Source organism: Peromyscus californicus, unplaced genomic scaffold (genome assembly GCF_007827085.1).
Source record: "Peromyscus californicus insignis strain IS unplaced genomic scaffold, ASM782708v3 Scaffold_6__1_contigs__length_162567912, whole genome shotgun sequence".
In the NCBI taxonomy this organism is placed as follows: Eukaryota; Metazoa; Chordata; class Mammalia; order Rodentia; family Cricetidae; genus Peromyscus; species Peromyscus californicus.
The window spans coordinates 99,029,443-99,051,103 of NW_026294584.1; the positions used below are offsets into that span (position 1 = coordinate 99,029,443).

The 21,661-nt window shown below is 50.4% G+C and overlaps 2 protein-coding genes across 3 annotated transcripts; one reads left to right on the forward strand and one right to left on the reverse strand.

Moving 5' to 3' along the window:
- The first annotated feature begins 24 nt into the window (after positions 1–24).
- Positions 25–4,617, forward strand: Pradc1 (protease associated domain containing 1). 2 transcript variants are annotated; one of them, XM_052722050.1, is made up of 5 exons: positions 25–664; positions 2,814–2,914; positions 3,366–3,475; positions 3,718–3,885; positions 3,974–4,210. In XM_052722050.1, exons 1-5 carry the CDS (start codon positions 598–600, stop codon positions 3,981–3,983), a joined length of 456 nt encoding a protein of 151 aa, XP_052578010.1. In that variant the 5' UTR covers positions 25–597; the 3' UTR covers positions 3,984–4,210. The 2 variants fall into 2 exon arrangements, with proteins under 2 accessions (XP_052578010.1, XP_052578009.1); XM_052722049.1 differs by having other exon boundaries at positions 31–664; positions 4,093–4,617.
- A 390-nt stretch (positions 4,618–5,007) lies between these two features.
- On the reverse strand, positions 5,008–20,230 carry Smyd5 (SMYD family member 5). Its single transcript, XM_052722051.1, is given in 14 exon segments — positions 5,008–6,328; positions 6,406–6,476; positions 7,059–7,085; positions 7,088–7,155; positions 9,031–9,087; positions 9,472–9,578; positions 9,866–9,936; positions 10,077–10,139; positions 11,124–11,228; positions 11,729–11,798; positions 12,104–12,225; positions 12,629–12,797; positions 13,327–13,427; positions 20,103–20,230. Coding segments are annotated over 14 exon segments (1,275 nt in total). The 5' UTR covers positions 20,199–20,230; the 3' UTR covers positions 5,008–6,180.
- Between the last annotated feature and the right edge of the window lie 1,431 nt (positions 20,231–21,661).

Below are 21,661 nucleotides of genomic sequence, written 5' to 3' on the forward strand. Positions count from 1 at the left end.
ACCTTAGGTGAGCGAGCTCACTGCACCCACACAGCTCCGTGGCGTTGGAGCTCTGTGCGTTTCACAGATAGCCTGGGAAGTTGGGGTGTCCCGGGTCACAGGTGCGGAGCCCCCGAGCGCGGGAAACTTGTCCGGGCGGCGTCTATCTCTGCAGCGCCTCCTGTCGGCCGAGGCACCGCCCTGCGGCCTGAGAAGGGTGAGGTCGCGCGCGGCCCCAGCGCGAAGCCAGCCTCAGGCCGTGAGGATGCCCGAGCATCCGGCAAGTCTGTCTCCGCGAGCCGCCCACCCTCGCTCGGGTCGGGTGCCGCGTCTATACTGAGGAGCGCGGGGGCGGGGCTGCGAACTGCAGTTGCTATTAAGAGTTTTGGCCAATCAGCTCCCGGCTCCACTTCTCCTGGCCAATAGGAAGTAGCCCAGGGAGCAGAGGCGGAAAGTACGGCCGCACGAACAGGCATGGCAGCCAATCAGCCGCCGGCCTCGGTTCCGCGCTCCAACCCGCGCCGAGAGCGGGCCTGGGGGAGGCCGGGGCAGCTGTCAGGCTAAAGTCCGGCTAGCGAGCGCGGCGGGACGGCGGCGGCGGCGGGACGGGCGCTGGAGATGAGCCGTGGCGCCGCGGGCTGGTGCTGTCTCGTGCTCTGGCTGCCCGCGTGCGTCGCGGCCCACGGTGAGCGGCGACAGGCGGGAGGGCGGGCTGGGTGGGCATCCAGTGTGCGCGCTGCTGGGGCCGGGGGCCACGGGTCACCTTGGGGACCCCGCGGAGTTTGGGCCGACCTGGTTCTGCGACCAGACGGCCGCAGTGGGTGGGTGCTGGTCCCCGGGACCATGAGTAGGCGCAGCCAGAGGCTCCCCACGTCGGAGCAAGATCCTCCAGCCCTCCTCCCACTGAGGGCGACCCGGGTGACAGCTAGAGATCTAGAATGGAGAAACGTGAGCGTTCATACAGGCAGGAACATACACGTGGGCTCACACGCACAGGCACTCACTTACACAACTCGCACATAAATGTACACACCTACGCGCTAAGTGAACACATGAATATATAACCGAAGAGAGAAACACATCAAACGCCAGACAGGAGTGTGCTTGTGAAAAGGGTTGCCTCATGTTAATCCAGAAGGCTTCCTTGGGGGTGTATCCATCTGATGGAGTATATCTACACTCAGGACAAAAAGCTGCAGGCTCCCTGAGCTCTGTCTGGGTGGCTGCGATTTGGACCATAGACAGGAACAGCTATAACCACAGCCAGTCGAAGCCACAGCACACACAGTGATAGCTTGGTCGTTAAATTGATTAACAGACCTGAGGCAACAGCTTCCATCCGTCAACATTCACTCATCTCTCTGGACTTAAGCAATCCAGGGACTCAAAACCCAGGAAATCATTAAACTTCGATGCTGAAAAGTGTCTCTGTCCTAAAATCCTGGTGGTTCTGGCAGTTCTCTTGTTCAGGACAGGGCAGGTGTCTGTTTATTCAGTAACCTTTGCTGAGCAGCCACTGTGTCCTAGGCACTGGGGATTCATCACTGAGTAAAGCCACAAACTTAGAATCATTGCTTTAGTGGAAGAAGCAGACATAGAATATTATACATACATCATAATTACAGAGGAAGCAGCAGTGGGAAGAACACATTTTGAATGGGTATAGGAAGGGACAAGGCAGCATCTTTCTGAGAAATGACAGGTAAACTTTTAAGAAGACCCCAAAAGATGGAAACACTGAAAAGCGAGTTCAGCTTGAACCTGGGAAAGAGGAAAACAAGATTGGAGCGGGGGTAGGAGTCGGATCATGCAAGGCCTTCTACACCACAGTGAGCAGCAGCATACGCTTTAGTCAGTGAAGGAGACACTGAGGCTCTGGCAGTGAGTGGGTGGCTAGAGGACCTTAAGGACTGTAAGGAGGGCATGGAGAGAGGGAGCCGAGAGATGGCTCAGCAGTTAGGGTACTAGCTGTTCTTCTAGAGGGCCCACTCACAACTGCTTGTCCCTCCAGTTCCGGGGAGCTGACACTCTCTTTCTGGATGCTGCAGGCACCAGGCACACACATGGTGCATGGATATACATGTGGCCAAAGCACACATATACATAAAATGAAATGAAAATTAAAGAATGAAGACAGATGGGAACCTGAGGCAGGATTGCTTGAGCCCAAATGTTGAAAACCAGTCTGGGTAACATAGCAAGACCCTTCTGAAAAAGGAGACATGGAAGCAAGACCAGTTAAGATTGAATAGTCAGGACAAGAGATGACAGTGCCTGGATTAGGAGATGTCAGTGAGACCAGAGCTAACTTGTAAGCTCTGGTTAGAAACTTGGGGTCTTCAGAGCAGCCATGGATGCTAACTCAAGAGCTCTGGGTCTTTGTGGCTCACCTGCTGTGGCAGGAGGATCAGGCAAATACAAATCTCTTGTATCCAGTCTGTCCTGTCCGGTGCAGGAACCAGCTCTCGAGCTGGGGGTGGTGATGCATGCCTGTAATCATGTTTGGGAGGCAGTCAGGAAGAAGGACTCAAGGCCCACCAAGGAAACAAAACTAGTTCAAAGCCAGCCTGGGCTATGTGAGGCCATTTTAAAAAGGGGTGTGGTAGTGCACACCTTTAATTCAGCACTAGTTGGGGGTTGGGAGGGAGGCAGAAGTGGATCTCTGTGAGTTTGAGGCAAGCCAGGGCTACATAGTGAGACCCTGTTTTAAAAATAATGCTCCCAGAGGATCCAGTCAGTTGATGTCCACCCAGCTGAAGACATAGGGAACCCCGTGATCTAAACCCTAACCAGCTTGTTCCCAAGAGGCTTTTCATCTGCACTCTTCCCTTTAGGCTTACGCATCCATGACTACTTGTACTTCCAAGTGCTGAGTCCTGGGGACATTCGCTACATCTTCACAGCCACACCTGCCAAGGACTTTGGTGGTATATTTGTAAGTACAAAGATGCTCAGATCTCTGACCCTCAGCAGCCTTCTTGCCATCACTGAGCCATGGTGACCCTCATCCCACTTCTATGCTGGAACAGGGCAGGAAGGAATCCAGCTGTGCCCTCAAGAGCTGCTGCATACTGTAAGCCAGGGAGGGACTGCCTTCATTGGTGGAAACACCTGAGAAACCAAGGGCACCAGCTTTCTCTGTCCTTCTGCCTACTTCCCCTGGCCTGGGTTGTAACCAGCTCCCCTCTCACAGAAAGGCAGGGTGAAGTCGAGTCATCAGATGGATCTTTGTGAGAATTAAAGCACTCAAGGCCTCAGCCACAGGGAAAGCACTCCCATTTCCTTCCTTCACTCGTTATGAGGTACCAGGAAGAAGGAATTGTTAGCTCGTTCAAAGCCATGTTTTCTTACACTCTTACTTGTCCAAATGTCCAAACATTTTTCAGCACACGCGGTATGAGCAGATTCACCTCGTCCCTGCTGAACCTCCGGAGGCCTGTGGGGAACTCGGCAATGGCTTCTTCATCCAGGACCAGATCGCTCTGGTGGAAAGGGGGTAAGGAGTAGGCAGGCATGACACATGGGGTGGGCAAATTCTGATCACAGCTCATGGTACTTTGAAATGTCGATCTTTAAATTCATCCTTTTTGGGTCTTTAAGAAATGTCTTGTCTGCTTTCTGCTGTGTACTGATGACCCTCTATACATGTCCTCTATGGTCCTTTCATCCTCCCAGAGAGGATGAGGGAGGGGCAGCTAGCACCTGCTTTTCTTTTGGTCTCAACACTACCTCTTCCAGGGGCTGCTCCTTCCTCTCCAAGACCAGGGTGGTGCAGGAGCATGGCGGGCGGGCTGTGATCATCTCGGACAACGCCGTGGACAATGACAGTTTCTACGTGGAGATGATCCAGGATAGTACTCAACGCACAGCTGACATTCCTGCCCTCTTCCTGCTGGGCCGAGATGGGTGAGGGCTCTTTGCTTACGGCTGTCCACACTAAACTGGGTGGCATGACTTGGTAGGTTCAAAGGCAATCACCAGTCCCTTCTCACAGGCCGTCTTGAGTATCCCAGTGAGAGGGCCAAAGTTCTCAGGTTCTGGAAGCTCCCAGAGTAACGGGCAGAGGGCAGTGTTGGGGTGCTGAGAAAGTGACTGCTCTTCATGCCCTCCCAGCTACATGATCCGACGATCTCTGGAACAGCATGGGCTGCCGTGGGCCATCATCTCTATCCCAGTCAATGTCACCAGTATCCCCACCTTTGAGCTGCTGCAGCCTCCCTGGACGTTCTGGTAGAAAGGCTAACCCCAGGTGCCAGCTACAGGTGATTCACTTGGAAGAGGAAACCTAAGATTCTGCCACTTGGGAGTTTGGAGATAGACTCTGAGGACAAGTAGAGCCAGGGAGGGACAGGGAAGCCACACGACTGGCTTTCCCTTCCCCGGGACCTGCAAGGATATCTCATTCTCCAGCAAGAAGCAAGAACCAGACCCAAGGCTTCTGGCTAGAACTGGGAACAAAAGCTGCTGAAGGCAGGTGGCCTTGTCATCTGCAACCTGTCAAACGCCACCAGTTTCAGCCTCCTGTAGCCAGGATCTCCTCACAATGAGCTTTGTAGCTGTTGCTGGAGCGGTTTAAAGAACTGGTATTCCGGGACTAAGGATCCCCTACTTTTTAGCAATAAAGCTAAATAAAGCTCATTAGGTTTGTACCTGTGTCCTAAACTAAGAATGCATGGGTGTGGTGGGACTCGTATTTGGTCCTACATCATACTGCTGCATTTTGGGGAGGCTCACAGAAGGCCATGGCTTCTCAAGGCCCATTAGGATTATACAGACTGCTAGTTGTGGTCTAGCCCTCTGGGAAGACGAGTTCTATATCTAGAGTCAGCAACTGAAACCAAACCTCAGGGACCCTTGTTCTGGCTTTAGGGACGTTTACCGCGTGTGGCTGACAGTATGAGCACCACTGAGAAAGCTGGAGCATTCTGCTGCCACCCCCGGGTCTAACTTGTGCCCTCTGCACCCACCTTGACTACTGCAGGCCCGGAGTGCTCCACCCAGCCCTCTCCACAAAACATCGCTGCAGAGGCCTATCACCACTCACATTTTATTGAGGCCAGTGGGCAGACCAGAGGGAGAGGGGTGCTGGCTATGTGAAGAAGTGTGCCCCTACAGGTAGGGGCCAGTCAGGCACGTTCTACCTGGCTCCACCTTAGAAAGAGCTTGTAGCATAGGTACCAGTCCTCCCTGGGAACCCCCAGCAGGACTTATGTGCAGGCCTCTCAGGGAAAGAATGGGGAGTGGTAGCTGTCATTTCCACAATGCCCACCCCAAGAATGAGATGGTCATCTGTGGCGAGGAGGGAACAAAGTCATGGCTCATCTCTAAGCGTCTGCCCAGCTCCTTCAGGTTTCTGGAAGACTTCGGTGTTCCTCTATGGATATCCTAAAGGTGAATGTCTGAGATCAGACCCTTCGCTGGACCATTTCAGCTGGTCCCAGGGAAGAGTGGAGCATCCTAAATTAAGGAGCACAATCTGTCGTCTGCCATACTGCTAGAGTCCTGATGAAGACAGGCCTCTTCTATACCTTATAGGGCTAGCCATCTTGCCTGAGCCCCAAGAGGCAAGGCACAGGCATAGCAATCTGGAGTCTAGAGAGTAGGTTACTCTCCACCTCCCGTGTACAATGGGAACAGCCCAGCACCCTGGCAGTCTTCTGAAGTGTTCTGAAGGCCTAGACCTTTGTTCCTGCCTCCTGCTGGCAAGTGGCAGGCTATTACTTCAGCTGCAGCTGTGGTAGGTGAGCAGTAAGGAAGAGGTAAGGCATCACATCACCTCTTTCTGTCAAAGAAACCAGTCTGCTTTCAGATTGGCAATTTTGTTGTCCCCCTCAAATTAACAGCCAGTCCAGAAGGGTCAAGCCTCAGGTGGATGGGTGAGTATGGGCCAAGGGGCCCAGAGGAAGAACACTATGAGGCCTGGAGCCTGTTCCAGTCTCACAGCTACAGTGGGGCATGGCAGGGGAAGACCGGTTCTGGAAGGCTTGGTGAGGGCACAGGGCCGATGCAGCTCAGCAGCAGTGCTCAGGGCATGAGGTCTGGTGGGGGTAGGTCCAGCCTCTCTCCTGCCCTCCGACAGAATGCCAGAAGGGAGAAAGCAGGCAATGGATGCAAGGGGGAGGGGATGTTCCTTCCAACCACATTTGTGGAGGATGGGCCCCCTTTTCCAGCAGGGTTTGGGCAGAGCCTCTTCAGGCAAGATCACACATCAGTCATCTCATCCCCTAGTTCGGCATCTTCTGGCTCTCCTTCCTCCTCATCTTCCTCTTCCTCCTCTTCTGAGGTCACATTGGGGTCATCAGCCTCTGCCAGGCATTTGGGACAGGAACAGATGAACAAGTAGTTCTCCCTTCAAAGTAGAGAAGTGACAAGTCAGGCATTGCTAGGATGAAGAGCCCAGAGCCCGACCATGTCCCCAGCTGGCACCTGAGGATCTTGTGGCGGCTGTGGCGGCTGCGCTCCCGCTGACAGCAGTCTAAATAGCTGATACAGATTTCCTGTGGGGTAGAGGAGGGTGTGACTGCCTATGCCCTCCATCAGATAGGAAAGAGTTTCCCCAACAGCTGCCTATCTATTGTCAACCACTGGTCCTGGCCCAGCATTTAGGCCTTCAATGCCCTTCAACACTGATCCATACCCATGCCTCCAGCAGGCAAAACTCCCACCTGGGTCTGACAGACAAGGGTGGAGGTTGGCCTCAGACCCTGAGGAAAACTAGCCAGTAGCCAAGGTCTGTAGATGGAATCAGAGGTTAATCTCTGGATGATAACTTGTATAGGAGAAAATTTCACCAGGCTGTGGCCACCAACCAGGACTCTCAATCCACACTACACCCTGTGGCTCAAGCCACAAAGAAATCAAAAAGTAGCTGGGCACAGAGCTCTACTTCAATCTGAAACTTTCTACAGATGTTTGAAGAACTGGGAGGGATCAGAGCACACTCCCGGGCAAAAAGCCTCAAGCCCTGGGGCCTGTGTTGACTTTCCACCAGCCCAACAGAGGGCTCCAGCTGGTTACTGCTGCTCCCTGCAGAGAACCTGCAAGGCCCTGTGCAAACCCCTGCTGCCAAGTCCCCTCACCTCGCCTGGCTTAATATCTTCCAAGGCGGGGTAACATGCAAAAGGAAGTTGTTTTCTGGGAAGGAGGTCTCTGCATTGGGAACACAGCTGTGGTTGCCTGGATCACAAAAGACAGATAATGAGTGAAGTATGTGTGTGTGTAGAGCCCAAGACCTTGCACTTACTAGGCAAGCATTCCATAACTGGTCTACACCCCAGCCCTTAGTTTTGAATCCGGGTCAAGCTACCCTTGAACTTGTGACACTCCTGCCTCTAACTCACAAGTGTATCTATGCCCAGCAATGAAAATCAGTTTTTAAAAAATGGTAATTCTAGCTGGGCAGTGGTGGCGCACGCCTTTAATTCCAGCACTTGAGAGGCAGAGGCAGGCGGATCTCTGAGTTTGAGGCCAACCTGGTCTACAGAGCTAATTCCAAGATAGACAGGGTTACACAGAGAAACCCTGTCTTGGAAGAAAACAAAACAAAACAAAAATATAATTCTAGGGGCAGGTAGATGACTCAGCAGGTAAAGGTGCTTGCTTCAAGCCTGACAACCTCAGTGTGAGCCCTAGAAACCACTTAGTAGAAAGACAGACCTGACTGACATCTATCTGTTCACCCTAGGCTGTGTGTGTGTACATAAATGTTAAAAACAAAAGAAAGCAATGTGTAGTAGCACTCGCCTTTAATCCCAGTACTTGGGAGAGAGTGCAAGCGGATCTACAATACCAAGTTCCAGGCCAGCTAGGGCTACACAGTGAAACCTTATCTAAAAAAATACAACAAACAAATATAAAAAATAAGTAAAACTGAAGTAATATTCTCAAGCCAAGTGGCTCACACCTGTAATCTCCACTCCCATGAGCTAGATAGGAGGATTTGCTGTGAGTTTGAAACCCAACAGGACTACACAATGAGTTCCAGTCTGGTCAGGACTCTAGAGACCCTGTCTCAAAAAAAAAAAAAAAAAAAAAAAAGAAAAAGAAAAAGGCTGGGCATGGCATGCCTATAGTCTCAGTACTTAGGAGGTGGAGCCAGGATCATCCCTTGTCTATATAGCAAGTTCAAGGTCAACCTAGGCTACAGGAAACCCTGTCTCAAAACTCTTAAAAGGTCCAGGTCACTTACTTTGTGGTTGAACACTGCAAGGAAGGGCAGGTGTGATACCCCATTTCCTGTCTTCTGACCCAGTGCCTCTTCCCTGAAGACCGCAGTGCTGATACAATGTGCTTTGTATCACTGCTGGCTCCACCCCCACCCCACGAGACTGACCATGTTCTCATATGTGTCCCATTGTCTCGCCAAGGGAGGCATGGGGCTCTGAGGACATCTACAACAGACCATTTACTTGTCTGCTGACTTGGAACCCTGACCACCCAGCCTGGGAAGAGAGGTTATTTAGTAGTGAGGAAAGCAGGAGGTGCGAGGCTGGGAGCTGGGGAAGGTCTTTGTTAGAGGTGGCCTTGGCCTTCCCAGCTACTAAGGAGACTTCCAGCGTGAGGCCTCCTCCCAAGATCCTATAGGCCTCAGGCTCTACTAGTGCTTCCTGACCACATCCCATAGGGCAGTGGTGGTACAATGCCCATACTTCCCTTTGCAAGCAGCAGGGCTCTGTGCACCCCCTTAGGTGGACCTGGCCACTGTAAATATCTGTTCAAACACAAGCAGAAGGCTGGGGATGAATGAGCCTTGGGTTGCTTGGCTCCCAGTAACATCACAAACAAGCAAAAACAATGAATGAATGAATGAATGAATGAATGGATGAATGAGAAAGAGAGAGAGAGAGAGAGAGAGAGAGAGAGAGAGAGAGAGAGAGAAAGAAAAGAAAAGAAACTGATAAGAGCAATAATTTCCAAGAGAATTTCCAAAAAAACACAGACCTAACCCCACTTCTAGACTTGACCTGGTCAGCCCAAAAAGGGTAAACTGGGAAAGAGAACTGGCAGGGACAGAAACATGTGGGCCCATTCCTCCCCAGTGCCGAGACTCACAGCAGCTTTGAAGCACAAAGAGGCCAGACCCTTCACAGTTAAGGAACTCGCCGGTTGCTGTAAGACAGTAATGTGTAGATGCCAGTGGGAAAAGGAAACCACACTCACAGAAACAGACACCAGGTCTGCTGCCCTGCCACCCTCCAAAACAGCTACCCAGGCACTCGCCTTTTACCTAACCCTGCTTCTCTGAGACAAGCCTGCTCTTCGGTCTGCACCACTACTATTTATCTGGCACTCTCCCTCCTCCCAGCATGGAGCCTCTGGGTGGGTCTCAGGACCACTCACCTGCATGTCCTGTGGCTAGACCTGAAGCTTCCCACAGGCACATAGGGGTTCCCTTCCCCTACCATGAGCTTAGAGCTCCCTGGCAAGAACTGTGTCCACTATCTGACAAAAAAGCTCCAAGGATGGGGGAAGTCACAGCCCCATCTCACCAACCTGCCTCAATGTCCTTGTACAACTGGTCAATGAAGGTGTCCAGCTTTTCCCGGTCCTGAGGCTTCAGCTCCAGTGCATCACAGGCATGAACCCACTGGCTGAGGGAGCTGGAAGTCCCAGCAGCCCATGGTTGGAAACAGCCCAGGTCACAGGACTCTTCATGTCCAAGCATATTATGCCCAGGCAGAAGAGTCTCCCACCCTGCCTTGTTCTTTTTCTAGAGTAAGGGCCCTATCTTTCCAAAAGAGCAGCAGATTCCCCTGCCCCATTCCTCCCATCCAGGTCAGTGCAGCACCCAATCCATCTTGAAAGAATCTGTGGCTACCTTCCTACATTAATCTCCCATCTGAACCCCGAGGGATTACCTAATAGGTCTAGAACATTCTCTCCTAACCTGGTTCCAATCCCTTGACCATTGGTCCCAACAAGGGCAAAGAGAGACCGGAATCCATCTGGCGTGAACCACTGTAGGGAGAGAGAAGTGAGCCCCGGGCTGCTCTTCCGAATCCAGGTCTGCAGTGGGAGGCTTCTGAAAGCTGGCCTCACTTCAACTCCAGGCCTGGAGCACCGAAGAAAGGCTTCAGGTCGCACCCTCCCACACTTACCTGGCTGAGGGTCTCCTCGTAAAGGGCCTCCGTGAAGAGCCTACGCAGAAGTTCCAGCTGGCCCTGGTTCAGGGGAAACAGAGGGACACTTGCAGCCCTGGAGACTTCCCCTCAGTACCATGTAGGTGAGAAAAAAACTCAGATGAAAGAGGAAAAGGAGACAGCCGTGTGGCCCGAGCTTTCCCTGGGGTAGAGGCAGTACTTATTTCCAACTGTCGGAGGGCTCCAAGCGAGGGTGGGAGCCCCAAGTCTCTTCCTGTTTTCGTACTTGTTCCAGCAAGGCTGAGGCTGCACGGCTTAGAACACCCATCCTCATCCTCCCTTGGAGCTTCCCTGAGACCTGCCTGGCCTCTGACCAGCTAGGCTCTCTCCTTTATTCTTTGTTTGTTTGCTTGCTTGTTTGTTTGAGACAGGGTTTCTCTGTGTAACCCTGGCTGTCCTGGATCTCACTCTGTACACCAGGCTGGCCTCGAACTCACAAAGCTCTGCCTGCCTCTGCTGGGATAAAAGCATGCACCACCACGGTCTGGCTCTCCTTTTTTCTAGGTCCAGCATAGCAATGCTGAGATACATCTTTCCCACAGCTGCATTCCCAACCTCTGCCTGCCTCCCTTGAACAGTCTCTACCCTCTGGCAGCCTCCTCACGTTGGCAACTCCAAAGGAAGGCTGAGGTCCTTACTGTCTTACTGCCGCCACACCAATCTCACACCACTCCCTGACCTGTGGACCTCCGGCCCTCCACTCTCCAGAAAACCTGGTATGTCTACCGCGGCCTTCCTCAGGAGTCTTGCCTTCCACACGGCATAACAAGCACTCTTGGGTAGGACATGCAACCCCTCTTCCTACTTCCAATTTTAGGTCTGTATTAGGTCACAAAGGTAAATGGTGTCAGGAATGCGCATTCTTTGAAGGGATTTTTAAGACCAGGTTTTAACCCCCACTGTAGCTGAAAAGAGATCAAATGTGGAGTTAGTCCCCTAAAGGTAGCCACAGTTCCCCCAGGCTACTTGAGGAGTAGAGAGAGGAGGCCATGAGAGAAAACCAACCTTGAATTTGTCTCCCAGGAGTTTGTGGACAATCTCCTCTTCCTCATTGGCGGTCTTGCTGCAGAACTGGGAGAAAAGCCTGACCCAGTGGTCCTTGTCCTTGGCCTGCAAGACAAAGACACATAAGGGCCATGTGCCCGTATGGAACAGAGGGCTTATGTTTCTCAAGTCCCTTCCGTCAGGAAATGACCACCACCCAAGACCTTCTGCCCAGGGCCCCTCCCCACTCTGCCCACACAGCCATTTCCTAGCTGGAGCCGGACTTGCCAACTCAAAATACTTTGAAAACATAAGGCCACTGAGGAAGGACAATATAGACAGAAGTGGGCAGCATGGTGTCTCTCACTTCATGTAAGAGACGCTGTCCCGGAACAGTGATGCCTCTCAGTCAAATTCAGGAACCGCTGCTGCAGAAGGCAGACATCTCATAGAAAAACCAAGACAGGCAAAACCAGTGCCTACGCCTCTGCCTGACTGCTGGATAGCACGTGCTGGAGGTTCTACACAGCAAGCAGCTACCCTTCGGGAAAACCCAGGAGCAAAGCATCCGAGCGAGGTCAGGTGACAGACCCAGGGCTGACTGGGGGTCAGCTTCTCTGGCTTACCTGTTTCACCGTGGCCACCATCCGGGCCATCAGCATTATACTTGCAGTCTCTGGAGGATAGTGAACACTCCTGGGGAAAGAGAAAGTGTAGCCTAAAAATCCCCTCCCTAGGAGCAGAGCCTGGGAAGTCCATTCTGACGGCCACAGAGACATCGGTTATCAAAGGCTGGACTCAGACAACTTTGTATCCTTAGGGTTTGATGGACTCTCTTGGGGAGTCTGAAAAGGGCTGAAGATTAAAGGCAGGGTGCTGAAAACCGTGACTTCCGTTTAAGCCTAACAATGGAGAACACATCTTGGGGATGTAACTCACAAAAGCTCCCAACTGCTGAGCCAAGGCAGGAATGGAGGGAAAGGAAAAGAGAAGAGACCTACCTCCACGCCTCCTGAAGCTTATTGAGGGGGTGCCGGGGGTCATCCTGGGATGCACCTGGGCACAGGATTCGGTGGTATTGCTCTGCAGCTGCCAGCCGACATTCTGCACTGCAGTACATCACCTGTTAGGTGGGGTGGAGGTTAGCCCCCAGGACTTGGGGTACTCACCTCAATTTAACTGCATTCTTTCAACAATAGCCCCAGAATAAGAGCTCAGAGAGGATAGTACAGGGTGTTCTAGGGCATGCACCTAACCTAAGCTCGTTATACTACATGAAGGGAAGAGAGCTTTTCAGCTCTTCTCAGACTCCCCAGAAAAAGTTATGTCCAACGACACCTATTTTCTGGATGGGCCACACTGGCGGCAAAGAGGCTGAACAATTACTGGGTCCTTTCACTGTCACACACCAGACTGTGAGCCTTGAGGAACAGACCAGGTCTGTTCAGACTTTGTCTTGCCAGTGAAGGCTAACTAAAGCCTCCTTAGCCTGCTCCCTTCCCTGTGCATTCCCCAGGGGTGCTCACCTGGCAGTGGGGGCAGTGCTGGTGGAGGTCCTTGCGCACAGTGCATAGCTCTGGGTGTGGTAGAACCTGGCCTGGCTTCCCAGTCAGCCTCTGGGCATTCTCCTCTGCCTTCTCCAGTGCCCGAAGACAGTGGTCACAGGCTGCATAGAAGCCAGACACAGTAAGTGCCCTCTTTCAAGAACCCTCTAGCTCCTCCTGATCCCACTGCTTTTCCATCAGACTCAGTCCATGGGGATCCCTACCTCAGACTGCTGCTCCTTCCAGTTTGTCTCTAGCTTAAGGAAAATATGAAAAGGCCTATGGCTGGCAAAGCCAAGGATCATACTTGCTCTGGCCCCTAACACAGTCTTCATCAAGCATGGGTTATGCACCACCTTTTAGTAGGGACATCTAATTTGGTACAGAGCCCTTCAGCATGATGTCCAGACACTTATATAATGGGACAGACTCTTAAGTTCTGTCTAAGAGAGTGTCCTCCCCAAGAAGCATTTTGGAGGCATATTCCATTGCAGGTACACAGCCCCAAACACAAAGGTAGGCAGAGATGTGATTCGCAGGTCCTGTTCTCCAGGGGAAGACAGCATTTCCTCCCAGCACCCAGGGGGTTAGCCAGAATATGTGTGATGCTCTCTTCCAGGCACAAAATGGACGGGCCCAGCCACCACCTGAAGCAGGCAAGATGTGCTCACCCCGGGTACCGATAAAGTGCATTCCAGAGAAACTGTGAAGCCACCAGGGGCCTTTCAATGAAGATGGTCTCTCCCTTCCGGATCAGCTGTGTGGCAAACAGTCCCTTTCCCTAACAGGGCAGAGAACAGACAGGGTAAGATATAGCTCCAAACCTGCCACAGTGACACACACCTATAATCCTAGCACATGGAAACAGGGGATCAGGAATTCAAGGCTAGTCTGGGCTACATAAGACCTTTTTGTTTTGTTTAAAAAAAAAAAAAACAAAAAAAACCCGGGCAGTGGTGCACACTCCTTTAATCCCAGCACTCGGGAGGCAGAGGCAGAGGCAGGCGGATCTTTGTGAGTTCAAGGCCAGCCTGGACTAGAGTGAGATCCAGGAAAGGCGCAAAGCTACACAGAGAAACCTTGTCTCGAGAAAAAAAAAAAAAAAAGCTTGAAAGATAGAAAGATAGATCAATAGTTAAGTGCACTTGTTCCATAATCATGACTACCAGAGTTTGGATCCCAGTACCCACGTAAGTAATACAGGAGGTGTCTCTACAAATGCCTGCAACCCCAGCTCCAAAGAAGGCAGAGACGGGAAGATCACTGGGGTCTACGGGTTTTGTTTAAAAAACAAAACAAAGCCAAGCCGAGACAAGAGCCCCAGATTCAGGAAGAGATCCTACATCAGGGGAGTATGTGGAATGCAATGGAAGAGGACACCCAATGCTCTCTTCTACCCTCTGTGCACACAGGCATGCACACCTACATATGGATGCATACACACACAAATAAAAAGAAGTAAAAACAGGCGATGGCTCAGCAGTTGACAGTGTTTACTGCTCTTCCACAGACTCAAGTTTGGTTCCCAGCATTCTCATCAGGCAGCTTACATCCAAGGCCTCCACCGACACTAAGCACATTGGGATACCCTTATGCAATTATACATGAATAAAAATAACTTTAAACAAAGACACAGCTCCAAGAGCTCTCAAGACCAGCTGTACCTCTGGTGAGAGAGGTCATCAGCCTCCTGAAATGTCTGCTCTAGAAGCTGACTGACCTACTTCCAGCTGCACCTCTCTCAGTCCACAGGACTGAAGTACCTGGCCAAGGAGGGAACCACCTCAGCAGCCACCTGGATACCTGGAAATAGACAGTTCAGAATGGCTGGGAGTAAGACCAAGGTTCCTAGCAGGTTGGGGCCTCCTATATCAGCAGTGGCTAGCGGGATGGCACCATCTTCAATTCCCCACCAACCTGTGCTACTGCTCAGGGTTACAGAGAAATCCTATATCCCAGCAGAAAGCAGCCTAGTCTGGGGGAGAACTGACCTCTTCCTTGGACAATGTTCAGGGGATGCACAAAGCACTGAACTAGTTCTAGAACCAGCTCCCAACATCTGGGAACCTCCTAGTCAACTGCTTCCCACTGGAGACATGGGTATTCCAGTAATTCTGCCAGGCAGTTTCTGAGGTGTGGTGATACAGTGTAAGTGAGCACCCTCATGAACTCTACCTTGTCACTACCATGTTTAAAAGGCAAACTCTCAGGCCCTGCCCAGACCTGCTATATCAAAATCTGCATCTTTATTTTTATGTTAGTGCGTGAGTGTGCATGCATGTGTGTGTGTGTGTGTGTGTGTGTGTGTGTGCGCGCGCGCGCGCGCATGCACTCATGTATGTGATGTGCATGCATGAGCGCAGATGCTGTGTGACAGTCAGATGACATCTCCTTTCTCTACGGGATCTGGGGAATGAACTCAAGTTGTCAGGCTTGTATGACAAGCACTTTTCCCACCTGAGCCATCTCACAGGCCTAAAATCTACATCTTAACGGGATTCTGGCAATTCCTATGAATGCTAAAGGTTAAGAAGCCTATTCTAAGCCAGGCAATGGTGGCACATGCCCTTAATCCTAGCACTACAGAGGCAGAAGCAGGCAGATTTCTTTCTGAGTTCAAGGCCAGCCTAGGGTCTACATAGTGTGTTCCAGGACAGCCAGGACTATACAGAGAAACCCTGTCTCAAAAAGCCAAAAAACCAAACCAAACAAGAGCCTAGCCTGGTACATCTTACAATCAGGAGGAAGAGAGAGGAGAGGAGACAGCCCTTGAACTATTCTCATCCTCTCTCTTTTTCACAGAGAGACAGACAGAGACCGACAGACACTGGCTTCAAACACGTTCCGTCCTCCGGAACACTAGAGTTACAGATATCAGCCACCACCTCTGGCTCCACTGCTCTCTTCTGAGCAAGCTGAAGAACTCAGGAGAACTCGGAGCCCAGGCACTTAATGGTTCTGCTGACCCTGCAAGTGACAGTGTCCCTGCCAACAAGGAGCTGCCATCACCAAGTGCCAGAGAAAACGCCCTGTCACTGTGGTCGCCACAGCAGCTTCCTGTTCCCTTCAGCACTGGTACTGGGTGCAGATGGGTCTTTGCCACACTCACAGCAAATCTCAACCTACGCATAACCCAGAGAGCTTCTTTCTCTTTTTTTTTTTTTTTTTTTTTTTGACAGTGTCTCCCTACATAGCCCAGGCTAACCCTGAACTAGGTATGGATAACAGGTATGCACTACTACCCAGCTCTAGAAGCTAATTACAGAACAAGGAAGGTGGAATAAAGTGAGAGGCAAAGCCCAGGACTCCCCCTTGACTGCCTTTCTGGAAGCCCTATCTCTACACTTTGTGGCCCCTAGGATCAACCAAGCAAAATGAAAACTCAGCCTCAGGTGACCTTTGACAATTTCAAATCTTGAAACTGGGTAACTAACCAGATGTAGTGGGCATGTCTTCATTTTTTTGTTGTTTGTTTGGTTGGTTGGTTTTTTGTTTTGTTTGTTTGTTTGTTTTTGTTTTTCGAGACAGGGTTTCTCCGTGTAGCTTTGCGCCTTTCCTAGAACTCAATCTGTAGCTCGCGATGGCCTCAAACTCACAAAGATCCGCCTGGCTCTACCTCCCGAGTGCTATGATTAAAGGCGTGTGCCACCACACCTGGCACGGGCATGCCTTTAATCCCAGTACTAAAGGTTAAGGAGCCTAGCTGGCACACATCAGAATAAAGAGTGAAGGAAACAACCCTTCAACTATTCATTCTCTCTCTCTCTCTCTCTCTCTCTCTCTCTCTCTCTCTCTCTCTCACACACACACACACACACACACACACACACACACACACACACACACACAGAGGATAGCTTCAAACTTGTTTCATCCTCTGGAATACAGAAGCAGGTAGATCTCTGAGGCAGAGGCTGAGGCCATACTGGTCTACAGAGTGAGTTCCAGGATAGCCAAGACTCAAGACTACAAAGAAAAATCCTGTTTAGGGAAAAAAAAAAAAAAAGATAACTATAGATCTCCCTCTCCTTTAAGTCCTGAAAGACCAAATGCAGAAAATATTTAGTCACTAAAGCAAAGGAGAGCCAGAGGAATGGTGGTTGGTGTTTGTAACCCCAGCATTTAGGAGGAAGGGGAATTAGGAGTTCAAGGCCACTCAAAAAACAACAACAGGGCTGGAGAGATGGCTCAGCAGTTAAGAGCATAGACCGCACTTCCAGAGGACCCCGTTCAATTTCCAGCACCCACATGGCAGCTCACAACTGTCTGTAACTCTAGTTCCAGGGGATGTGACATCTTCACAGCAATGCACATAAAATAAATTAAGAAAAACAACAAAAAATAAAAAGCAAAAAAGAATCAAGAATTGTTTCTTTCTAATGTTACTCATTCCTCAAACATACAAAAGTATTTCAAGAAAAAACAGCTCCAATGCAGATCAAGAAGCATGCAAGGTTGGGCACTATGGCTCACACCTGTTGTCTCAGAATCTAGGAGGCTGATGCAAGAGGACTGACTACCTTAAGTTCAAGGCTAACCTAAACTATATGATGTGGTTCTCAGTCTTCCACATGCGTGGCAACCCCAACCATAAAATTAATATCGTTACTACTTCATAACTGTAATTTTGCTACTGTTATGAATCATAATTGAATAGCTATGCTTTCCGATGGTCTTAGGCAACCCCTGTGAAAGGGTCATTCAACTCCAAAGGGATTGTGACTCACAAGTTGAGAACCACTGACATAATGGGCTACACAGAGCTACACAGTAAGGCCACATCAGAAGGAAGAAAAGAACAAGAGAGGCGAGGACGGGAAGGAGGGAGGAGGGAGGGAGTGAAGGAGGGAGGAGGGAGAGAGGACAAACTTTAAGAGAGGACTATACAAACTCTTAGACCAGACAGTATATTTAAGCCCTTATGATTCACTAGGGCAGCCGGACAGCTCAGTGGGTGAAAATGTTTGCTGCACCCAACCCGAGGACCTGAGTTCCATCTCCAGATCTCACCGTGAAAACACAGAACCAGCTACTGAAAGCTGTCTTCTGACCGCTACATGATGTGGCACACACATGCACCCATGTCTAGATAGACACACATACCACACACACACAATAATAAAATACTTTAAAGTGCATGAGTGAGATTCCATTAAAAAAATAAAATCTTCCATAAGTGATTTTTTTAGAAAAATACAATTATCAAAATAATTCAAAAGGAAGCAAGCCCAAATTAATGAGCTATGCTGGGACCTAGCTAGTGCACAGCAGTGTAACATTCCAACTGGCACCTACTAGACCTCGAGTTAGGTTTCTGTCCCCACTGATTTGTCTCCGGCATAACAATTCATAGAGATCTAGACATCATTCCTACTAATACCCACAGATGCAGTACAAAGTGACTAAAAACTATGCCCACACTTGTCCCCTCCAATACTTCATGCTTCAGGAGACAGTTCTCTAAAACTGTCAGAGAATAAGTAATTCTCATTCTACCCTAAGTCAGGCTTGAGTGTTATGTGGTAACCTGAGGAAGAGGGCACACAAAGGGAAAAATTACAAATCAATCATGACACATGACTCCAGCTGCCGGAAGCCCATGATAGGCTCTATGTCCACACGGGAAGGCGATTCTCCCCAGTGGAAGGTTAGGGTAGGCAGAGGAACGTGACCAGCTGGAGTTTTTTTGTTTGTTTTTGAGACAGGGTTTTACTCTGTACCTCAGGCTATCCTGGAACTCACAATAGTCCTCCTGCCTCAGTCTTCTGAGTGCTGGAATACAGGCCAGGGCCACTAGGCCAGTCACCAGCTGGGATCCTGAGAGAAGGCTGGGACAGAACTGGGCAAGGAGATTGGCAGAAGTAAAAAATGAGAAGGAAGTGAAGAAAGGGGAAGAGCAAGACAGGGAAGGGGTAAGAGAGATGAAAAGTGATTATTGCTGGATCAGAGACAACTCAAACTGTGGGCCCCAGGAGCACCAGAAGCTCTGGGTGGTAATGGGGATGTGAACAGCTAGGGACACAAAGGATATAAGGGAGCTGACTTCCGGCCGAAGGAGAGGAATGCTCCCAATGCCTGTGGAACAGAAAGACAGCAAAAAAAAAAAAAAAAAAAAAAAAAAAAAAAAAAAAACAACCTGGGATGGGAGCCTGGACAGATATAGAGAGGCTGACAGCAGATGACTACAGAGCTAACATCTTGAGCTAAGGACCAAGGATATGCACATTATTATTATTCATTCTACTTGACTTTTACACTTAGGAATGCAAATAAAGATAAAACAATACCATTTGCATATGTCAACTGGCAAAGACATAGAGAGAAAAATAGTGCTGTAGAAGACAAAAGTCTCTCTACACTGAAACCCAAGATCGAGACCTTTGCTCTCAGGGGTGATAAATAAGATATGACATAAAGGAGCTATAAATAAGGATTTGGTTGAGTGAAGTGTGGCTCTCCCCTGAAACACTATCAGTCAACTCTTTAACCAAGTAGAAATGGGCTCAATGACAGAGGAAGATGTACTGAAAGGATGTACTGAAAGAAACAGAGGAGGGGAGGGATGTTCCAGCCACTACCAAGCTGTAACCTAGCACTTGGGAGGTGATAGCAGGAAGATGAGTTACAGCAGGATGGTCAGGATGAGCTGCTACACGAGGACCTCATTCAGACCAAAGAGGGAGCTTTTAAAGATGTAACTTTAATACACATGCATGTGCACAAGTACAATACGGAGTGATTTTTATCTTTATTTATGTGCATTTTCTATTTTACAAGGAACTAATAAAACACGATAATAGAGCCGGGCGTGGTGGCGCACACCTTTAATCCCAGCACTGGAGAGGCAAAGGTCAGCATGGTCTACACAGTGAGTTCCAGGACAGCCAGAGCTACATAGTAAGACCCTGTCTCAAAAAAACAAAAAACTCACGATAATACAAATCGCGAAATCATGTCATTTTCTTGTTTAAAACCCTTCAGATAAGCACTCGGTGTGTGGGTTCTGGTCCAAGTTCCCTAGCTCTCCAAGTCTCCACCCATACCTCACTCAGAAGGGTCGCTGGGGTGCCAGGTTGCTTTATACCTCAGTTCCCTCGACTAAGCACTCCCCACCCACTGCCTCCTGACCGGCAGCTAAGCCCCAAAGCTAGCCAAGAACCCCCGAACCTGGTCCAGGAGCTTGCCCCAACCCCAGGACCTCCCAGAGTCTCAACTCCACCCAGGATAGCCGCAGCACCGCCACATGCCAGTGGGCCCTGTTCCGCGGGCACGGGTGCGCACGCAGGCTCCGAGGCCGAGCTTCCCCCACGCGAAAGCGCCACGAGCCTGGGAGCGAGCACAGACCCTGCGCCCCGGGGCCCAGCAGGCGCCAGGCCAGCGCCGTGCGGGCCGGGCTCCAGGCTGTGGGCACGGGTCCCCGGGGCGACTCTCCGGGCGGAATCCGGCCGGGCCTCACCTTGGCACTGCTCACAAAACGGACTTCCACGGCGCCCCGGGCACCGCCCGCCACGCCCACGCAGAAGGAGAACACGTCGCACATGGAGGCCGCCATCTTGGGCACGCCTCCGCCTTCTGACCCTTGACCCCGCCCCGGGAGGCCCCGCCCACCTAGCTGCCGAGCGCCCACCCTCTGTGCCCACCCCGCCCCAGGACGTGCTTGCTGAGCCACACCAACCGCTTCGCTCTGCCGCACGTCAAGGTTTTGGTTGTCTTGGTTGCTTGACCGGGTGGAACCGGGACTGCCTGTGCTTGCACTTTGTGGTAGTATGTGTTTCTGACTCGGTGGCCAGTGTCGGAGTCCACCAGTGACGGCTGACGAAGTAGCCCAGGGGCAGACCCCTAGTCTTTCCCTAGCTTCAAAACAAACAAAAACAAAAACAAAAAACCCAGTCTGTGTTCTTAAGTGTCCATTGTTGCTTCTTTTCACGCTGTCTTGTTTTTGAGACAGGGTCTCACTATGTATCCCAGGCTGACCACGAGCTTGCAGCCATCCTCCTGCTTCAGAAGCCCCTCACCATCCTCCAACACTAAACAAAGCCTTTTTTTAGACTGAGAGGTGTGGGACAGCAGGAGGCTGACTTACTCATTTTCTCTTTGACCCTCATCCTGAAAGGAGAAGCAGTTTAGTGGCTGGGGCTCACTCACAGGTTAAAAACTCCCCTCCCTCCGTTGGCAACATTTTTATTAAGAGTGTTTGCCTTGAATGCAGGTAGAGGGTTTGAGCCCCAACACTACTTAAAGCAAACACGATGAGCTAAGCCTAATACCTCCGCGCTCAGGTGGAGGCAGGAGGACCAGAATTTCAAGGTCGCCCTCAGCTACATAATAAACATAAGGCTAGCCTGGAGTACGTGAAAACCTGTCTGAAAAAGAAAGTTTAGGGACTGGAGATGTGATTGGCAGTTAACACTTGTTGCTCTAACAGAGGACCCAGGATTGGTTCCCAACACTAGTTCACAACTATCTGTAACTCCAGTTCCAGAGGGCTCTGATGCCCTCTTCCCACCTCCTCAGGCACCAGGCACATACATAGTGCACATATACACACGCAGGCAAAGCAATCATACACATAAATTTAAACAAAAATTAAAAAGAAAAAAATTATTTCCTTTTTCTATAAACCCTCCTGCAGCTGGCCAGACTGTCTTATTTTAAGCAGGCTGGACCAGTCAGTGGCTCTGAGTTGACAGGGACTTTCCTGACTTTGCAGAGTGGAGTTAGGGAGCAGTCGTCAGAGGACCTCAGGTGTGAAGACCCCTTAACTAGATGCAGAAATGAATGTACACAGGCATTGTTCTGAGGCTTGGAGAGGGGTGTTCCTGTTCCGCAGCTAGACCTGACCACCATACCTTATTTTGTTTTGTCCCTCAGTTGACTGTGTGGTCCTTGAAAAGGGACTTATATCTGCTCTATGGTTTCATAGTGAAACTTGGGGATTAGGTAACAGCCTAGTGATTATTTCATAAGTAATGTTTTTATTTTTTGTTTATTTTGAGGCAAGGTCTCTATGTAGAT